The sequence below is a fragment of the Mytilus californianus genome, unplaced genomic scaffold (genome assembly GCF_021869535.1).
Source record: "Mytilus californianus isolate M0D057914Y unplaced genomic scaffold, xbMytCali1.0.p SCAF_5, whole genome shotgun sequence".
NCBI lineage: Eukaryota > Metazoa > Mollusca > Bivalvia > Mytilida > Mytilidae > Mytilus > Mytilus californianus.
Genome location: NW_026262701.1, coordinates 68,002,100 through 68,024,641, shown reverse-complemented (window position 1 = coordinate 68,024,641; position 22,542 = coordinate 68,002,100). Strand labels below are relative to the sequence as shown.

The 22,542-nt window shown below is 30.3% G+C and overlaps 1 protein-coding gene across 5 annotated transcripts in view; it reads left to right on the top strand.

Annotated features, from left to right (window-relative positions):
* The window catches only part of LOC127701323 (AKT-interacting protein-like), a 44,175-nt gene that overhangs the window by 1,494 nt on the left and 20,139 nt on the right, over positions 1-22,542 (top strand). Inside the window, exons 1-4 of one of the 5 annotated variants that reach the window (XM_052205212.1) lie at positions 3,067-3,264; positions 9,974-10,054; positions 21,488-21,666; positions 22,475-22,539. In XM_052205212.1, the coding sequence (XP_052061172.1) occupies positions 10,034-10,054; positions 21,488-21,666; positions 22,475-22,539 (265 nt within the window). In that variant the 5' untranslated portion in view covers positions 3,067-3,264; positions 9,974-10,033. Of the gene's footprint in view, positions 1-3,066; positions 3,265-9,973; positions 10,055-14,742; positions 14,826-19,082; positions 19,627-21,487; positions 21,667-22,474; positions 22,540-22,542 lie in introns of those variants that run through there. The other 4 variants (XM_052205211.1, XM_052205213.1, XM_052205210.1 and 1 more) reach the window with 4 other exon arrangements.

Below are 22,542 nucleotides of genomic sequence, written 5' to 3'. Positions count from 1 at the left end.
AATATTTTTTCTATAAAGCTCTTGTTCATATATATTTTTTTACCAAAAATTATTTATGAAATGGCCCCATTAGGTCAAATATGAAAATTTTGACATGTTAATGATAATAATAATAATAATAATAATTCTTTATTTAAAGAGGGTTACACAGTTAGCTATAAAACTAATCTTCCCTGAGGCCCTCATGAAATACAATGAAATATAACAAACAATTACAAAATATCATACAAACACACATATATGAAAAAATGAAATAAAAAATTGTTATGAAATATACAATTTTCAAAACAGGTAAAAATTACAAATTCATATAGTATTGGCATCATTCAAATTACCTCAACAATATCTTAAGTTTGAGTAAGTGTGTGAAAAATTATTATACATATAAAATTACAAAATTACACATGACATCATACATTGTCATAGTGACATCACAAGTTTTCTTTATGCATTTAAGTTCCCAGATTCAAGCAACTGGTCCTTATATCAGTAAAATTAACATAATTTGTAAAGGGTTCAATAAGTTTACTATTTTTGCCATTTCAGGGGGTAAAAATGACTTGAATCATACCTCCTTTTGTTCATATGCAGATTTCACTAATTCAAATGTAAAATACGTTTTAAGAATGTTCATGAAATGATTATCTATTAAATACAGGATTTCCCCACAAACACTCATAACAACCGGATTGAAATAATTGAAATAATTTTAATGACATTAACCTGACCATTCTTCTTGATTGAGTCTGATACAACAATTGAAAACTGGATATGATAAATCTCAAACCTTTAAGTCATAAAATGAGTTTCTTGTAATCATAAATGTTATGGAAATTATTGAACAAATGCATGCATACAATTATATTCTAAACTAAACTAAGTCCTCTATACACATTTTTTATGCCCCCGCCGTAGCGGAGGGGGCATTAAGTTTTACCCTTGTCCGTACATACGTCCCAAAATTGGTTTCCGTTCTCTAACTTAAGTTTGCCTCAACCAAATGTTATGAAACTTATACACAATGCTTATTACCACAAAACACAGATAAGTTTGAATTTTGGTGGCGTCACTTTTACTGTTCTAGAGTTATGCCCCTTTACAAATGGAAAAATTGCTGAAATATTCGTTTCTGTTCTTTAACTTTAGTTTGCCTCAACCAAATGTTATGAAACTTATGCACAATGCTAAATACCACAAAACAGAGATTAAGTTCGAATTTCGGTGGCGTCACATTTACCGATCTAGAGTTATGCCCCTTTACAAATGGAAAAATTGCTGAATTTTTCGTTTCCGTTCTCTAACTTAAGTTTGCCTCTACCAAATATTAGGAAACTTATACACAATGCTTATTTCCACAAAACACAGATCAAGTTTGAATTTTGGTGGCGTCACTTTTACTGTTCTAGAGTTATGCCCCTTTACAAATGGAAAAATTGCTGAAATATTCGTTTCTGTTCTTTAACTTTAGTTTGCCTCAACCAAATGTTAGGAAACTTATGCACAATGCTAAATACCACAAAACAGAGATCAAATTCGAATTTCGGTGGTGTCACTTTAACCGTTCTTGAGTTATGTCCCTTTATAAGGTTATATGCAAGAGGGGGCATCATCTGTGTCCCATGGACACATTCCCCATTTATTTACATCTATTAAGAATCCATAACTTGTAATAATCAAAAAATATTTCATTCTGTAATTGTTGATGGAAAACTTTGGTGGCTAATTAACTTTCTGGTTTTGGTTCCAAAGTTTACCAATTGTAATCTTGATGAACAATCAAACACATCAAAAATAAGTGAGATGAGAGAGCAACGTTTGTTTGTTTTTTTGTTTTTTTCTTTTTCCACCCATTCCCATTTGTTATTCAAACTTTGTCATAACAGTTGTTTAATGATTTTGTGTATCAAAAATTTTCTTTCAGATTCAATTATTACTATCTACATGTACCTTCCAACATGTCCAATATGTTTATTTTTTTCATCATAGTTTTTCCCTAGCACTTGTGCTGTGCAGTTGTGTCATGGTTAAGGTCACTGTATACGGAAAAGCTGTCAGTGAATTAGAGTACAGGAAGACAATAATTCTATAGCAGTACATTTCTGAAGTTTTGGATAAAGTAAAGAATTTTCTTTGAAAAGAAAGTCCATGTACACATGTTTTATAGTAGAAATTAGCAATTCAAGTACATTTGTAAATAAAACATACTAAACTTTTTTTGAATTTAAAGAATCATATGACTTTAAGCTTTATATAAAGTTCTTGAATGATGAATAATCTTGGATATGATCAATAAAGTTCCCTGTCAGGTTTGAATCCACTTAAATTACATAAGAATGGAAAAGTAGAAATCACAAAAACATTGAGCAAGAAACTGCCCTTCCAGAACTCTCATGATTCGATTACTAGACTATTACCATAAATTCTTACTGGGCTGGAACTTTTATTACAGAATGAGATTACATGTTACTAACAGATAAAAGGACCTCTTTATATTTTACTGGCCTTAGCCAAATCCTCGTTAGGGAATTACTTTATGTGTCATCTGAAATGTCATGGTATTTTTCTTTATCAATATCATACTTTTATTAGAACAGTTACATTGTTTAAATTGTTTTATATCCATGATTTACACTAATGAAAAATATTATGATCAAATGCAGGAGCCCTAACAGTTAATTATTCTAATTAAACCTATAATAAATTTTGTAATAAATGTCTCTTTAAATATTTAATTTAATGTATTTAGGTTAAGCCTTAGATTTATATAATATAACATCATTAACTTGTAATGTTACAAGTCAAAGTAATAAATGGCCTTGTCAAATAAAGATAATCAGTTTACATATGGTATTTACTATACATGTATATGTACACATATACCTTCACAAGTATTGGCATTCCAGAATACTAAAACCTAAATGTCAATAATGAAAACAATAAAAATATGATCAGAATGATTTAAATAAGGGGGATCAATGTGAATTGTTTACAGTTGTGGAGAAGTGACACATTGACTATCAATAAAAAGTAGGCATGATGTAAAGAGTGATATGTATGGTCTGGAAATTTTATTATAGATTTTCATATTGATAACAGTATGCAATTATATGAAAGGAATGTCAGATGTCATTTGAAAACATTCTTGACCCTGGATTATCCCTGGTTTTTCTCTGTGACACATTAGTAGGAATATTCATAATGTAGGAAAAAGGAGTATTCATTTATTTACAAAAGTTTTAATAACTGTTTAAATTTAGTGCTGATGTAAGTACATACATATTTATATATGTAAAGTTTTTTTGTTTCTGCAAAGTAGAATTTACTTTTTTTTTCTCGGTTAGCTTGGTTTATGATATATGCTAAAACGAATAGTATACTTGATAGTTAATATTTCTGATTTATTAATCTTTGTATTAACTTTTCTGGTTGAGAGGATCTACAATTAATAAATAAGTGCAAAATTTACAAGTACTTAATTCTAGACCAACACACTGAGCTGGGATCCTAAAGGAATAATCTTCAACAAAGGATGTACACTTCTTAAAGATACCCAGACTCTTAGGCATGTCTTTCCTGTTAAATGTTCATGAATGTTGTACATGTTACTGAAAAGAGACTCAAAACACAATTTCATTTCATGGTGTGATCTGGACAGTATTGTCTTCAGTTACCTCCTGCACTTTCTAGGTCTTTCATGCTAACAACATACACCACAGAAGTACATGTACTTGTATTTGGGATCCCTCAATCTCTTTTTTTTTGTTTTCTTTTTCTTTTTCTCCCATTCATTCAAAATAGAAATATTGCTATCCATCATATTTCTTATATAATGTACTTTACACAGATTTAACACTGTCTGTTCTAATGATGTCCTGTTATTCTATATGTAAGTGCCTCCAGGAACTAAATACTTGTGGTATGTTCTCGTATGCTTCGCAGTGTTATATAGTTTATAAATAAGTTAATATTTTTCAAACGACATTGATTTTTTTTTAACATGATGCATGATTGTCATGTTGACATGATAAATTACACCACAAACCAAGGATACAAATGTATGTTAACCAGAAATTCTTGCATGTGGCCAGTTCTATTTTCGTTGTTAAAATATAATTTTTTTATTATTAGTATTGGATGTTATATTATATAAATCTAAGACTTAAAACTAAATTGATAACGGAAAAAAAAAAAGTTAGAACTATTTCCGGAATCTATTTTTACCAAACAAGCTAGATAATACATATCGATAAATAAGAATTTTCATATATACTTGTTTATTTCATGATTGAAAATGATATATTATGATTTAGTTTAGATGTAATGTAATATAATAATGATTTCCAGAGATTAACCCTGATTTCTGGTAAAAAATAAAGGGACCCTTCACTAGAATGCTGGACTAGTGAAGTAAATTGTTAACAGCGTGCAATATATTGTTGAATAAAAAAAAAAGTATTGGACTAAACCTAAATACAATGTCTCCCATAATAAGATTGAATATATATAGGCAGCACATACATGTATACTAATAATTAACAATGAATTAGTCAATCTACCCGTTGGCATATTGTGTGCCTAATGTTGATTAACTTGAAAGTAAATTTTTTTTCTGTCAACATTATTGGCTAATCAATAATCTATAAGTTATAGTAAAAATGGAACCATATACACTCTTGGGAGATCTTGATATTCTGATATGACTATAATGATTTTTATATTTTAAGTGTTAAGTATGGTGTAGAAGCTTTTAAGAGCAACACGAAATTTGAATAAGAGTATTAATACTTTCTTTATTTATACCGTTTATACCATTAAATGTGATATGATATCCTGTATCTATTAAGCTTTACCATGAACTAAGGTTAAATAGCTGATAGACCCCCCTCATAAATTGTTGAAAGCTATCACTTTCATTAACAATTACAGTAGCGGATTCAGGGGGGAAGGGCGTACACCCCCCTTTGATCATGTTGATTGGAAAGTATATAATTTTTTAGCAAAAAATCGTGACGTCCAAATTTATTTTTGCCTAGCTATGCTCAGCACTATTTCTTTAGTTTTATTGCATTGCGCCCCCTTTTCAAAAATCCTGGATCCGTCCCAGAATTATATAATGGTGTTAATTAGATGCACCCAATCAGGCTAATAACACTACCATTGTTGTATCTTATACATGTAGTTTTGTGTTGTTTGTTTTTGAAGCCATTTTATGGTCATGGTCACTACAAGCTACTTTCTTATATTTACATGCATATTAACTGTGGTCATTAAAGGGAAAGTCCGCGATTTTTTACTTATCATCTAAATATGTTCATCTTAACATAAAAAACACATTCACAAAGTTTTAAATTTATATTCTTTCTAATAACGGAGAAAATCAAGTATTTGTAACTTTTTTGGTTGACCTACGTCACTGGGTTGTGACGTTTTAACCCGATTTGTTGAATCATGGGAAAAAATAAAATCTGTTAAAGTCTTAATTGCTTATCAGAATTTTACGTAATTAAAAGCGCACAGATGACCGTTGGTCGTAGTTAATAACCACAATATAAGAATGAAAGAAAATGAATATGTGTGTACCGTTTTGTAATGATTGAATAAAACTTCCTATATGAAGTTATCTAAATATAAATATTTTCGAATAAATTTCATAAATTATTGAGATTTTTTCATAAAATATCTATAGAACATTTTTACTGATATTGAACTGAAAATATTTTAAGTTTTATTTACCGTTATAACTTTGAGTACCATTTCAATGCAAAATATTTGTGAACAGAGTGTGTATATTATTTTGTAAAGTCATTGTTTATTTCTCGATTTGAAGAGCATTCGTTTGAACTTTACCTTGCAGCAATTTAGCCTCAGGCGTACACAGGTGTGAATTCAAGCGAACACAGGTGTGAATATTGTCATTTTGAATGGATTAACATAACTAGAGTGTTTAATATACCCAGATGAAATACCCGATGACAATAGAGAAACAATAAATAAATTGTATAAATTAATTGAAAATTAACATTCAACTTTTTAATTCCGGAAGTGTTACAATATTAAAATGGAACAATTTTCGGTTACGTTCTATGCAATTAGCATAAAGTTAAGATATGAAGTTAAAAGAATAGTACTTTTAATCTTAAAAATTAAATGTTACATTTCCCAATTAATAATCATTGCACATCAGTTTAATTTGCTTTACCGGAATTCTTTAACTTGTATTTAAATCTGGCGATGTTTAAATGCTATAACAATCGTAAAACTATCGCAATTTTAAAGTTTTTAATTGAAAAAATACAACAGTACAACATGCATGATTTTTTTTAATTTTCTTATTAACATTTCATTCTTACATAATTAATTCATTTGACAATCCCTTAGACAAATTATTTGTGAAAAGAATACCAATTATCGTTTATTTCATTAATGAATATACATACATTATAAATCTAAGCTAATACATTAATTTGTTTGAGGATTTTTTTTAGGATAGCCGTCATTAATCCAAATTAGTAATACAGTTGTTGTAATTAAAGGCATATCTTAGTAATGTATTACTGATATTGACGATTTTAGAACAGTTCGTCCCAACCTCGTTGTTCTTGAAAAAATCTTTACTAGTATCCTTGTAAGTTTCCTGACGTATATGCGCCATTGAGGATGAGCTCCAGACTGAGAGCAGACTGGTAGCGTATTTGTTTGTTGGGGCAGGAGAGGCCATACAACCACTTGTACAGATAAACAAGCTTATGTTGTCAACACTACCAGAAAGAGTTCCCATCGTCGGATGGGGTATATGAAGGTTCCAAGAATGAACTATTGACATGTCTGACTCTGAACAGTTAGTAAACGGACTTAACAATGATTTATAGACATCGATCGCTTGTTCTTGATATTTGAAACTGCATGCATATATACGTTTATGAGAGTGATTATTTATCTTGTGACTGACGAAAACTAAATGCCTGCATGGTTATATCTTGCCAACCGTTTGTGTTGGTTTGGTGGGTGTTCACTAAAAATCGTAATTCAAAAATTGTGTTTGTGAGATGTAGATTCACTTCAATACCGAATTTCGTCTATATATTTCACAAGTGTATACCACGGAAAAGATCTGAAGGTATATTACTCCCATTTTGTTTGGGTGTGAACCATCGATGTTTACAGCAATATTTAATGAATAAGATGATGATGGTAGAAAGAACTATGAGCGTCATGTGGCAAATATTACATGCATGTCGGACCATGAGTTGTCAATCTGTATGAAAAGATTTCCAATACAACCATATTGAGTAGGAATTTTTACATGCTATACTCTCGTACTAGTATTACAGGGTTCTTGTGTCGTTTAACTCGGACACACATCTTTTACTTTAAGATGTATGAAAGGTTCTAAATATATATATATATCTTAAATGTAACAATAATCAAACGCCTATAGGCAATCACTAAAATGGTATGAAGTTTTTATACAGATTTATTCTTATTTACACAATCATTAACAAACTAAATAAATTTAACAAAGTAACACCGTGACACTACGATATAACAAATGGGATACTAATTATTTTTAACCATGCTATGCAGAAACTTTACACATCAAGCAGGAACATATATATTAATATACTGTTCCCAGCATCAAGTTAGTGCACGTGAATACCAATTAGGTACACGATGTGTGATTTTGTATAACTAAAAATATCAAAGCGAGCAATAACTTTGTCAAGCAAACATTTTTTTTCACCATGCCTCTCTTTATCTCCGCTCCTTTACAATAACTATTTCGCTTTTCGTCGATCATTCTCTATATTGTTCTCTATTCGGTTATATTTTTTTCACTATGCCACTCTATCTCCGCTCCTTTTTCCCATGTCGTCCTAATCCTTATAAAGATAGAGACATTAGACATAGAAGGGGCTCTCTTATCTTCAATGAATTAATATTGATAGTGACTATAAGTGCTGCATTACTTTATATATCTGCATGTTTGCCAATCGACAAAAGCTTGTATTTGCGTGAAGAATTTTTTTTTCTCAAAAATATGGTCCAGAATCATGACAAAACAATATTCATTTCAAATGTTCAAAGGTCATGTTTATAATTTTTTTAAACTTATTATCAGCAAAAATAGTGGATAATATTATTATCAGAACATCATTCATTAAAGGTGGAATTATAATTTCAAACACACACATGATAAACAACGTTAGACACAAATATATGGTTCAATAAATGTTACCTGTGCACACCGGGTACCTCAATAAAGAGGCCATGCATGATCCTGTATTATATAATTGTGTAATACGAATTTTTAGTTGACAGGATGTCACTGGAATACCCAGGGACGTGTATCTAATATACGTCCTTGGAATACCTTACTGAATGTGTCGCTCTGACACGACATCTATCAATAATTCTGACATACCTATTATCAATTCGGGAGGAAGCCAAAATATAATAAGATAACGTAAATATAATTTAAAAAGAAAAAAAACTATAAATTTTTCACCGAACATACCAGATAGAGTCACACATTTAACTGTAAAGCTAAGTGTCTTTATAAGTGACCGTTCCGAATAGATCCCGTATCAATTTGATATAATTTAAAGATAAGTTAAAAAAAAACCACTTTTAATAAAAAAAATTGAGATGTCCGATATTTCGATATTTACATATCTATAACCTGGGAATATTATACTATATCAACATATTATGTCCCAGCTAAAACCTCTTCCTAACATTGCTCCTTGTCAATAGCCGTTAAATAACATAATTAAAAATACGGAACTATTCTTTATACAAATCAATGCACTTTATATAAAAGAGGCATACTAATGAATCTTCTGTAAATCAGTGATTGTTACAAGAACACTGCATTTGTCTTTCTTATAATTGAAACTGTTCTTCCTCATCAAATCTATAATTTATTTTTTTTATTAAAAAAGGATAAATACCATCGGATCTCCCTCGAAACAATATTGTTCAAAATGGTCTTCACACACCAACTTGTGCTTGCTATAGATGCAACTATTTGCTGTTAATTTAAGGTTGTACAACCATGTCTGATACAATTCTTTCATTTTTTGTGGGATTGGGAAAACTATGTAGACTTTTGTCATAACCTTGTCTGACAGAACAACCGTACGCTTGACAAGACATTTGACACTGAATAACCGTCTACGGTAATCCCCAATTGATGATGGGAGTTTTTAACGCACGGTCGGTAAATCCCCGATTCTTTTTGTTCTTTAAATTTGTGGTTTATAGATATCACATGACTTTTTAGATCGAACATGCCGACAAGATGGCGATATGTCGAGAACTGATAGTGAATTTCAAAAATCGATTTTGATCTCTTTACATAGAGAATAAAAGTTTTTTATTTATGAACATGTGGTTTTTTATGCTTAAAGAACAAAATATCAATTTTTCATTTTTTTGCGGAGTTTCCCTTTAAAGATTGTATCATCCCTTAATTTTGGTTTGTGCATGTGTAAAAGGTAGTTGCCTGAAGCTGAACATTGTCATGAAAATAACCTGTGAAATGATAAGCTATTATCATGATTATGATTAATTATTTATTGAATCATTGATAGGTTTTAATTAGAGATTTCTGTATGATTCCTTTGGGGAAGTGTATACAATTTTGTATTTTTCACTCTTCTCTCAAATTATGCTTCAAATTTACACGTTTTTAACATTGCCTTAAACATGACAATTTTACAATATCAAATACATGTATGAGACATCAACCACCCCTCCACCACAAAAAAAATTTAAAAAATGTGCTATTTATCTAATATAATTTCTTCATGTATATATGCATTGCTGTTAGCAGACAGAGGAACATCAGTATACCATGATAATATGTCCCATGATTTCACTGTAGTAACAATAAAAAAATTTTTTTGGAGCTGTAAAAATACTGAAAGAAATTAAGTGCAATGATTTACCAAGACCTTTATTCTGATTGCAGGTATAAACAGAAATGATGTAAGACTTGAATGGAGAAAACACCTGTAGATACTTAGCTGTTATGTCAGAACTTGATGCACAGGTGAGATTACATAATATAATATTGACTAATTAGCTCTTTTTGAAATATGGACATATATGTAAATTGTGGAAAATTCACCTATGACAATTGTTGACTTTAATTGATATGTTGAGCATATTATCAATTTTTGTCTAGCCTGCACGAAAGTCGCAAGTCGCGGAAAGCGAGACATAGGGAATGCTTTTCCGGCAACGGCTGCGGTGATGCGTCAACAATTGTTAAGTTTTCTGCTTAAGTTAGTTTGATAGGAACTACTTGTGATAGATCAATGATATTTTGTATGAAGTTGCATTACTATCAGTACATATCAGTTTGACGACTATTTTTAGGCACTGTCTGCTAGGCCATGGTCCAGTGGTTTTGAATTAACTAGCAATTTTAAATGTAAAGTTTTCTGCTTAAGTTAGATTGACAGGAAGTACTGGTGATAGATCAATGATATTTTGTGTGAATTTGCATTGCTATCAGTACATCAGTTTGACGACTATTTTGAGGCCCTGCCCCTAGGTCATGGTTCAGTGACTTTCAATTAATTAGCAATTTTCAATGATAAGTTTTCTAGATATGAACTACTTCAATAGATTAATGATATTTTCTATAAAGTTGCATTACAGTGATTACTATCAGTACATATCAGTTTGACGACTATTTTAAGGCCCTGCTCCCTAGGTCATGGTCCAGTGACTTTCAATCATCTAACAATTTTCAATGTTAAGTTTTCTAATTTTAAAAGTTAGTTTAATAGGAACTACTTACAATAGACAATATTTTCTATAAAGTTGCATTGCTGTCTGTACATCTCAGTTTGTCAACCATTTCGAGGCCCTACCCACTAGTTGGTCCAGTGACTGAATTATTTAGCAATGTTGCTGTCCATCAGATTGTGTTTTTCTGAATTTTATGCCAACAGGAGAGACATATCTCTGTGTCAACAGTTTATTAGCAAGTATATTTAACCATCTTTTTTTCTGATTCGTTGTCTTGAAGATTTTTTACTAATAACTAAATAAGATGCTGCTGCTGAATCTAATGATTAGTCAATTTTGGTCAAGAATCAAGAAAAAACATATTTGAATTATTACACCCATTGCCATTTGGTGGGAACTAAAAAAATTGAATGAAATATTTTTAATATCTTAATGCAATACATTAAAAGCTTATATCAGCACTTTAATTATCAGAATAAACAGTCTGTAGTCATTTGTGTAAATAATCAGAGATATTCAAATCCTTAAAGAATTCTGATAATTGGTTTATTGATTTGAAACTAAAACTTGTGAAAATTGTTTAATTATTTAATTGAACTTTTAAATCCTCTGTAAATGGTTTAATGATAGAATTGTGTATTACCATATAATGATATATATGTATCAACAACACCAAAACCTAAATTTTGGGCTATTATATTTCTTGGCATCCTTGGTCCATTCATTTGCTCTTTTGTGACTTTTTGTCTCGCCTTGACGGAGTCAAAAATCGAGACAAAGGGTATGCTGTTTCCGGCGTCGGCGACGACAACGGTGGCAGCAGCGTCAATAATGTATTAGTTTGTGATTAGGTCTAGTTTATGATGAACCGATAGTGGTAGGTCAATGATATTTGGTATGCAGTAATTTTGCAGTTGTACATGTATTAGCATTGGCACATCACATTACCATGGAGATTATTTGGCCCTGCCCCTTCAGTTATGGTCTATTGACTTTGGACCTTTGGTTAGTTTACATGTCAGTTAATGGGGAACTACTAGTGGTAAGTTAATGATATTTGTTATGCAGTTGTATAAGCATGGGCATATCTCATTTCCATAGTGATTATTTGGCCATGCCCTCTCAGTCATGGTCTATTGACTTTGAAACTTTTGCTTAGTTTTCATGTATTAGTTTGTGATTAGGTCAGTTTATGGGGAACTACTAGTGGTAGATCAATGATATTTGGTTTGCAGTTGTATAAGCATTGGCATATCTCATTTCCATGGAGATTATTTGGTTCAGCCCCCTCAGTCATGATCTATTGACTTTGAAACTTTTGCTTAGTTTACATGTATTAGTTTGTGATTAGGTCAGTTCAAGGGGAACCATTAGTGGTAGGACAATGTTAATTGGTATGCAGTTGTATAAGCATTAGTACATCTCATTTCCATGGAGAATATTTGGCCCAGCCCCTCAGTAATGGTCTATTGATTTTGAAACTTTTGCCTAGTTTACATATATAAGTTTGTGATTAGATCAGTTTAAGATGAACTGCTAATGTTAAGTCAATGATATTTGGTATGCAAATTTATTGGCATTTGCAAGTCTCGTTTCCATTGAGATTATATAGCCCCACCCCCTCATCATGGTTCATTGACTTTGAAACTTTTACATAGTTTACAAGTTAATGTTTATGTTTATGTCTGTTTAAAGGGAACGACTTATGATAAGTCAATAGTATTTGGTATGCAGTTGTATTAGCATTGGCACATTTCATTTCCATGGAGATTGTTTAGCCATGTACCTTCAGTCATGGTTCATTGACATTGAATATTTGCATAACTTACATGTTAAAGTATTGCTATTTTATTTTCAACATTTGCATTATCAAAATTACAAAAAGGCGAGACATATCTCTGTGATAACAGTTTATTTGTATTTGAAAGTAAATGGAAAAAAAAATTGATTCATATTGAAGAGAATTTGTATGATCTTAGTATTTCAATTTTGATAAGAGAGTTAAGAGACTGAAAATAGTTCATAGAATTCTGTTGTTTGTTTTTATGAGAAAGATATTCTTAATATTCTCTTCATTTGGCTTTTATGATTATTATTTTACAAAGGGAAAAAGTTTAACAAATGTATGGCACATACATGAAGTATAGATATAAGATGTTACTATAGATTATTTCTGAAACAGATGTTTAGACAGTTAGACTGTCTGACACGCAAAAATTATGGTTAAAATATTAAGGATTTAATGAAAGCAATATAATGTTTTATCTGTAAATGAAAAAGTAATGTCAAAGGAAAAAGTCAGAGGCTAATATTGTTTTCTCAATGGATAAAACAACATTTAAATTTCAGTATATAAACATCATATTGCACTCAAAGGATTTAATTGGATTAAAATGTCAGCAAACATGTACAGTGCACTATGATTGATCCTGTTCAATAAGATCTACACAAATTTGTCATTAGGTATTTTGGTCATGTTGATGTAATGTATTCTGAATTTTTAAGAACAAACATTGTTTTCCATGTCCATGTGTCTTAGTTGTCACTGCATTTGAATAAAAGGAGGTGTGAGGTATACAGCTATGAGACAGCAACACAACAACACATATTTTGAGAGCAGCATACAGCCCAATAGACAATAGACAGGTGTCAAGCTCTAAATCAAAGGCCTTTATTATAAGAAATATTGAAATTTATTGGACTTTTTTCTTGGGTTTATTTAATTTTTATTGATGCATCTCCATTTTACTGATTTGACCTTCCAATAGGAAAGTTTATACATGAGCAGGTTCTCCTTTTAGTGGTTTGGTCTCAATTTGTTATTTGTCTTACAGTAGAATTAGTTGTTGGTTTACAATTTTACGAAATGTATCTGTAACAGTGTTGGGCAGTCAATTCCTGCTTGAAGATTCTTTGACTTATTGTACTCACCATACATGGAACTTTTACATTATGTACTACTCAGCTTCTGTATTTAGGAATAATTTAATATTTACTCTTGAAATTTATGATGCTGAGTTGTAACTGTATGTAAAGGAGTAAGGGCTGATTTTGGCCTCAAAATTCAGGTTCATTTAGTTTCTGTGAAAGATTTTAACTGATTTAGTCATTAAAGACGCTCAAATTCAAGCTTAAATATGAAAAATCTATCAAATATGCCATAATATGTCACTATTCAGAAGGTTTTTGTCAAAAATGAAAGTGGCCGCATCCGTGTTCATTCTCAACCTTTATATATGTTATGTATTATCATCAAATACAACTTACATTTAACTATTAAGAATGAACACAAATGCGGCCACTTCCATTTCAGAAGGAAATCGTCTAAAAATTAACCAAAATGCTAAAATTTCGAAGATTTCAATAGTTTAGCATGACTTAATGATGCTAGTACCCAATGCAAAAATAGTCCATATTTATATAACAGAAGTATTCTTCTTTCCAATAAATAGCTAAAAATTGACATTTTAGCAAGTTTGTAAAACTGCTATATTTTGGGGCCAAAAAGGGGTCTTACTGGGCCTACTCCTTTCAGACCAGGGCAGTCACTTCCTGTTTTACAATACTTTTAATTTTTATTAAACTAGTTTAGCAATGAAAATTTTTTCAATTTCTGATAAAGAGTGGGGTTTACTATGCACTATGTACAACACTGTTTAACTTTTCATAATTTTTAAAAGTTGAAATACAAATTATAAAGGTGAGAGAGTTTTGAATAAGAAAGTACAAAGTTGAAAGTTAAACATTATATCAAATCATATGATAATTCAATGGCTATCTATCAAATGTTGCCCCTTATACAGTACTAATAATACAGATAATTATTAGTCCTTTCAAGCATGTTGAAGTCTGTTATCAAATGCTAATAGGAAATTTTAATTGCCTTTTACTGGTAAAATGACTTCAATTTAAATAATTGAAATCCTTTAATATACTGCCAGCATATATTCTAAAGGAAAATCGAGTGTATTGTATATCAATTAAAAATGTTTGAAAATATGGTTGGCTTGATTTTATATGTGAATTAATTTCTTATTAATTTTAACATGGCTTATAAACATACAGTAAGTACACTAGTTTATTTTGTCTGTCTTGTGTATTTGTAGTTTGAAATCTATGCATTTGAATGTTTTTAATATGCTAATGGCCAGCTGAATAACTAAATCTCTATAAAGAAATGCTTGCAAAAGTGCCTGTCACAGGTATAGAAGTATCGGGCCAAAGATTTTTCAAATGGTTCAGAGTTGACTAGTATAGAAATAAGGAGATGTGGTATTATTTAGAGATAGCCAAAAATTGTACAAGATTTTATTTTATAGTTATTGAGAAAATATGGCAATAGAAATAATTGAAAAAGTTGTTATTATGAATTAGGGGTATTGTTGGCATATATATTACTATTTGTCAATTTTTGGTTATAATTGAAAGATCTTTTTGGGAATTTGAACAGAATTTTTTGTTTGCACAAAGTGAAGACTGGTATTGACTTGAGGAATTGTTTCTCTGTTCATTTTTACAGCAAATTATACAAAATTTTCCATTTGATTTCAGAGATAATACCGACCAAAAGTGCTGGAATACAATTTTAAGGCTTGCTCTTTAATGATTAATAATTTTGAACATTTTTTCTCAAAGTTACCATGCCATTTTCCCCGGAGCTTATTACCTTTCAAAGTGAAGGAATATACTTTTTACAACCTCTGGTTCCCCTCCCCCAAAAGCAAAAAAGACATTAAAAAAGACATAATTTCATTTTCTCAATTACAAAAAGATTGTATACATCAATTTTTTTGTTTTATTCAGACTTTTTATACGGCCGCAAAAAAATTTTGAGGTCGTATATTGGTATGACGTTGGCGTCGTCGTCGTCGTCGTCCGAATACACAATGGTTTTCGCACTCTAACTTTAGTTTAAGTGAATGGATCTCTATGAAATTTTACCATAAGGTTCAATACCACAATAGGAAGGTGGGGATTGATTTTGGGGGTTATGGTACCAACAGTTAAGGAATTAGGGGCCAAAAAGGGGCCGAAAATAAGCATTTTTGTAACTTCTAGACATAACTTGTGTGTTAGCATATGGATCTCTTTGACATTGTACCACAAGATTCCATATCACAAAGGGTCAATGCTGGGATTGATTTTGGGGTTAATTGCCTCAAAATTTTAGGAATAAGGGGCCAAAAGGGGGCAAAAAACTAGCATTTTTCTAGTTTCATGACAAAAACTTGTGTGTAAGTGTATGAATCTTTCTGAAATTTTACTACAAGGTTCCATTTCACAAAGGGAAAGCTGGAATTGAGTGTTGTGGTAATTGCCCAAAACGTTTAGTAATAAGGGGCCTAAAAAGGGGTTTAAAATAAGCATTTTTTAGTTTCTAGACAATAACTTGTGTTCAAGTGTATGGATCTCTCTAAAATTGTATTACAAGGTACCATACCACAAAGGCAAGGCTGTTATTGAGCTTGGTTTGGGGGGAAAGGGGGGTGGGGGTGATGAATCATAAGGGGGGTGGGGGTCAAAAAAGGGGTAATTTTTTTTTTTCCTTTTTTTTTTGTTTAAAATTTCATTTTAAGTTAGTTATTTTTTATCACGAAGAGAAAGTAGGAATTGAGTTTTGGGGTTAATTGCTCAAACATTTATGAATAAGGGGCCAAATATTGGTTGAAAATAAGGATTTTTTTAGTTTGCAACAAAAACTTGTGTTCAAGTGTATGGATCTCTGTGAAATTGTATTGCAATGTACCATACCACAAATTGAAGGTTGTGATTGAGGTGGGGGATGATGAATCAAAAGGGGGTTGAAAAAATGTGTGGGGGGTAGGATTTTTTTTTTTCCTTTTTTTTTCTTTAAAATTTTCCATTTAAAGATGGTTGTTTCAGATTTATATATGAAAGAAAATAATAATGATACGGTTATATATCATGAGGAATTGAAATTTAAAATTATGTATATTGGAAATTTAGGTTACATTGGAAAGTAATAATTGGCTTGGGGGGGGGGGGGGGGGTTATTGCTCTAATGTTTAAGGAATAAGGGGGAAAAAGGTTAAAAAACAAGGGTTTCCATTTTAATAGACAAATAATTGAGTAAAGAACATTATTTAAAAGCAGTGTAAGGTTGGTAATTCAAACTCATTTAAATATCTCATCTACACTGCTTTTAAATTATGTAAATTGGAAATTTGCCAATAACTTTATTGTTAATAAATGCATTGGAAATTTGCCAACAATTTTAGTGTAATAAACTTCATTGGAAATTTGCCAATATAAAATTTTGCTGATGAAGGTTTTTTGTTTACCTTTAGCCTTGACTATGAAGTCATTTTCTATTTTTATAGCCTTATGATGTAGTTGAATTATTTAATACTTTTATGATGTGTTTAAATGGGGTTTTATCATGTTTATGGTTGCAAATTTATTGTTTTAGTATAATAAACTCCATTTAAAATTTGCCAATAAAAAAAAATTTTGTTTATTTTTAGCTATGATTATGATGTCATTTTCTATTTTACTTTTATGGTTGCAAAGAAATTTTTATTTTTAGATATTACTGTTAAATGATGCTGATTAAGGTTTTTGCTATGTTTAGCCATGACTATGATGTCATTTTCTATTTTAATATCTGTTATGATGTATTTAAATGGGCTTTTATGGTTACAAAGGAATTTTATTTTTAGATATTACTATAAAATGTTGCTGATGCTGATTAAGGATTTTGTTTATTTTTAGCCATGACTATGATGTCATTTTCTATTTTAATACCTTTATGATGTAATTTCCATTTTTAGATATTACTGTTAAATGCTTTTATGGTTACAAAGGAATTTTATTTTTAGATATTACTTTAAATGTTGCTGATTAAGGATTTTTGTTTATTTTTAGCCATGACTATGATGTCACTTTCTATTTTAATACCTTTATGATGTATTTAAATGGGCTCCCATGTATTTAGATTTTTGATTATTTATACATGTTACCAAATTGGTCCACATTGAACAAAAACGGTCCAAATTTCAACTTTATTACATTACATCAAACATTGAATTCTACATATTCTTTGATATATTGAAATTAACAAACAATTTAGTTTATGGAGATTCCACCATAATAGGTAAATTAAATTTTTTCCAGTTCTTACACCACATTCATCCTGTGTCAGAAACCTATGCTGTGTCAAATATTTAATGACAATCCAAAGTCATAGCTGTATCAAGCTTGAATTTTGTGTCCATACTTGCCCCAACTGTTCAGGGTTCGACCTCTGCGGTCGTATCAAGCTGCGCCCCAGCGAAGCATTTTATTAAATATAAATTATGATTAAAGATAATAAATGTATACATCTGCATGTAGATATTTTTCTCTTGTGTGCATGTACAAAGTACTTATACCAAGCCAAATATTCTATGTGTCAGTGAAGTAGAATTGTCTTACTGAATAAAAATAAGAAAATACATATGTTCTGTATGTGAACTAATAGACAAAGAATATGTAATTGAAATGATGTGTTTATTTTATTGCTCATGAAATAGGCATGTGTTTTTACAGTTGAAATTTTCCTGAACATTTAGTTTTCAGTTGCTCATTATAAATCTGCATGTTAGTGGCATTTTTATTAAGAATAAGGCTTAAAAAGCTTTGAATGTTCATTTAGTCGTTATTCCATTCCAAGTTTAAATGAAGAGTTTGAAAATCAGATCTATGAATCCAAGATTTGTCTACATATCCAGACAAGTCAAATGAAAATTTGTTTACCTTGCACTGACCAAAACTGACCAAAATGGCCAGTGGTAGTAGTTATTGCCATAATTTAGTAGCCATAGCTAGTTTGTCTGCCCCTATTCAGATAACATTCCTAATTTTTATCAACTATAAAAGTAGTCCGCGCCAAATTGAAACAAACGTGAGGAATATTGAATTGAAAGGTCCTCCACTTAGAAAGAAAAGAAGATGATGATGATAAAGGTTGTTTTAGATTCTTTTTAGTAAAGGTACCACATTGGCAAAACAGGCTCTTTTGAGCCTAATGTGTGTTTATATTGTATGCTAGCTTCATGCTTTTTAAATTATGTAATATAGTGATTTTAACACATATTTTACTTTCAATTGAACATTGTACCTGCTATTCATGTCTATAAAGGTTAAAAAGGGATAATGATTTATGTGTGTTAAATGCCAATTAGTAGATAATATTCATTTTGGTAATCTAAGACTGATCCTTCTAATTTAAAACTAATGTTCATAATTGTTTGAAAACAATGAAATTAAAAACCCTGAAAAATTTCCCACTTTTTTTTTTAAAACTTCTCATTGATAAGTAACATGTCAAAACAAAATATTTGGAAAAGAAAACATACTAGAACAAAAAGTGACATTTTTATAATTTTTCGTTAGAATGTATAGTTATGATTAATAAGTGGAATGAAAAACATTTGGATTTTATGGGCAGAAAAAATATGTTGGTTCTGTGGTTTTAATGGAGGAATAATTTCAGTTATATGAATATATTACGATTTCCAGACTATGGAGTCATTACCAAAAACATTAATTGAGGTTTTAAACTCTGCTATGAAAGAAAATCAGAATCTGTCATGGAGAATTCATGGCATGGAGGACAAAGTTATTATGAATTTAATGTGGAGTACAAAAACTAATTGTTCAAAAGACGGATTTGCAAACAAAATCCTGGAAAATTCATTGTCGTCCGTAGATGATGGCTATACAACTCTTAGGAGTGAAAATAGTTCACAAACTATTTGCAATTCTGTATTGCCTGTCAAAAATGTTAAAATATCTTATGCTCCAAAGGATGATAGGAATAAAAGTAGTGATCACATAGGAATGTACCAGAGTGATCTTAAATTGGTAGGAATACTGTCCATGATATTTCCAAAAATCCATATTGCTTTAGACAAATTGGAAATTAGTATACTGTAAACCAACTTATTTTCGCAGATACTTAATTTCACGTTTCGCTCTTTCTAGCCCACTTCACGGCGATTAAAGTTCACGATTTTCACATTTTCTTGATGTATTTGAATTAGGAAAGATCCAAGTTTTACATATTTGCAACGATTTATATTAGCGTTATTTTTTACTCGCGAAAATAAATGGCTCGCGAAAAATTAGTTGCTTTACAGTATTTGATTTGATAAAAAATAATGAAAAGAACTAACAATATCAAGAGTTCATAAATCCCTCCATTTTTCCTAAATGAAAAAAAATACAAATATTCATCTATGGTCTTTAGATTCATTTCATACTCAATGAACATGTAGGTCAAAATTATTTTCTCAAAAAGATACCAAAATACCTTCAATTGTTATACTTTGTGTAAAGATACATCAAGTTGAGTATTTCAGCCTCTCATTCTGATCTACGTTCTATGATACTACCCAGTAAATGTCATACAATCATATTATTTGATTGAATGAATGATTGATAGGTTAGTGTCTATTTGCAAATATATATATGTGCATATTCAGGACAAGAACATGTTATTTAATATATAAAGACCTATACTAATTCCATACCATGAGTGAGATTTTTAAAGCCGTAAAAAGGTAAAAGCCAAAGGGACCACTGACCTTCAGCAGGAAAATAAATTAGATATCTATACAACAAAGAATGATTTGAACAGTTAAACTGAATGGACCATCTTATGCAGTGATGAAAAAAATGCCAATCAAAGTCCAAAATAGATTGAGTGCTAGTGTAACATAAAATAATGTCCTCTGTGAAATATTCTGCGTTGTACAAAATTATATAAAATAGTGTCCTTGTCCATTAAATTTTATCTATTCCTTCTGGAAAATATTTCACTATGAAACATTGTCCATGACAATATTTCTTAATCTAAGTATGTCTTCCATGAGAAATCCTCTGCCACGAAATTGTGAGCGTTTCTGGAATTTTGTAATATTTTTCATGAAAAGTATGTGTATAACCATAAATTGCTGCAGAAATTAATTATGCAGGTTTGTTTATCAATCAAATTAAACACTTTGATGATATCATTGTCTAAAATATTAAATGTTTATAACCTCCCTTTCATGAGACAAAATTTCATGACAATCCATCTACATGTATGAAATATTGTCTCAATGTACACAATATATTACCTTGGATAACCTCCCTTTAACTAGACAAAATGTCATACTCTTTCATCTATCAAATATTGTCTGTATATGGACACAATTTGATATGGAGATTTGTCCTTCTCTGGACATTATTTGATAGATAAGGACAACATTTCATGATACAAAGTCATGAAATATTGTCTTGGGGGACAATATTTCATAGGACAATATTTTGCTTTACACTAAACCTTAAAACTTTTCAAACTGCACAGGTTTTTCTGAACTCATTTTACAAGCAATTTAAGAGATGTAAACACAGCCTTATTTGTCCAATTGTTATGATAAATCTGAATTCAAAAGGTAGAATTGAGAGAAAATGTTGATAAGTATTCACAGATTACTCTAGTTTTGGATTAAAACAAATGAGTTAGATTTTCCTTGCATGTGAAATTGATTAGAGTTCAGTTTAGTGGTATTTTTGAACAACAAGTCAATGGTCATATCTTTGTAAGCTATTTTAGGTAGGAAACTGAACCTTTAATAAACCCTGACAATTTTTGGTTCTGAACAATAAAAGGAATGAGACAATTGAGCGTTGATTTATATCTGATTTTATTTACCCTTATTAAAAATTATGATTTTTACAGTTAGATGAATTGAACAGTTCTGATGTAAGTAGACCAAAGGAAGGACCTAAGGAGGGACGTAAACAATTACCACCAATCCCTGATTCAGAGGAAGATATGGCGGGTACACAGAAACAGATCAAAACGGGTATTCATGGATTTGAAAACTTCAAGTTAGAATACTCACTGATGGCTGAGTAGTAAGTATTTCCAGTAATTAAAACTTAGGAATTGTCATGGTCATGCTTTACTTATGTTGATGGATTGACTTAGGTAAGCATGGTAAATTTCAAATTTGATTATAGAATAACTAATCCAAGAATTCTAAGATAGTAAAATATTCAACAAGTGATTAAACAACACATTAATTAATGAGTGTTTGTAGTACATCAGATAATTATCCATGTTTTCTGTCACAGTTGAATATTTTTAGGTACTTGAATTCTTGAATTTAATATTATTTTTTTTTATTGCATTGGCTAAGGACTTTTTAATGGATATAAAGTTCATGGAACTTAATCTTTTCTCTGCACATTCTCAATATTAATTATTAAATGTCATCTACAATAACTTGATAACACCCATTGTTGTATGACGTCAGAGGAGTGAAATTATCAAATTTATTTCACGTGTATGGCAAATTATCAGAATATATTTTACATTGAAATCACGATATTTCATTGCAACCAATTTAATGATTTTAGATATGCAAGCAAAATTACAAAACATGATAAGTTTTCAACAAGTTTATGTTTTTAGACTAAATAAATATTACAATTTATAAATACCTGATTTTAATAAACATTTTGAGATTAACTCACTAAATTCAGATAGACCCCCCACTCATACAAAGTTTATGTTTATTTCAAAGAGATTATAATTGAAATGGTTATTTTTTTTTTTTTTATTATAAACAAAAATAGGACATGTAATTGTGAACAAATGCTCTCTGAATAAAATGTTTTCAGTAGATTTGTCTAATAGATGTATAAATTTATTCTATTTCAGTAAATTGTTGATGCAGCAGAAAATTCCAGGGTGCTATTTGATGCCATCAGCTTTATCACCTCTTAGTA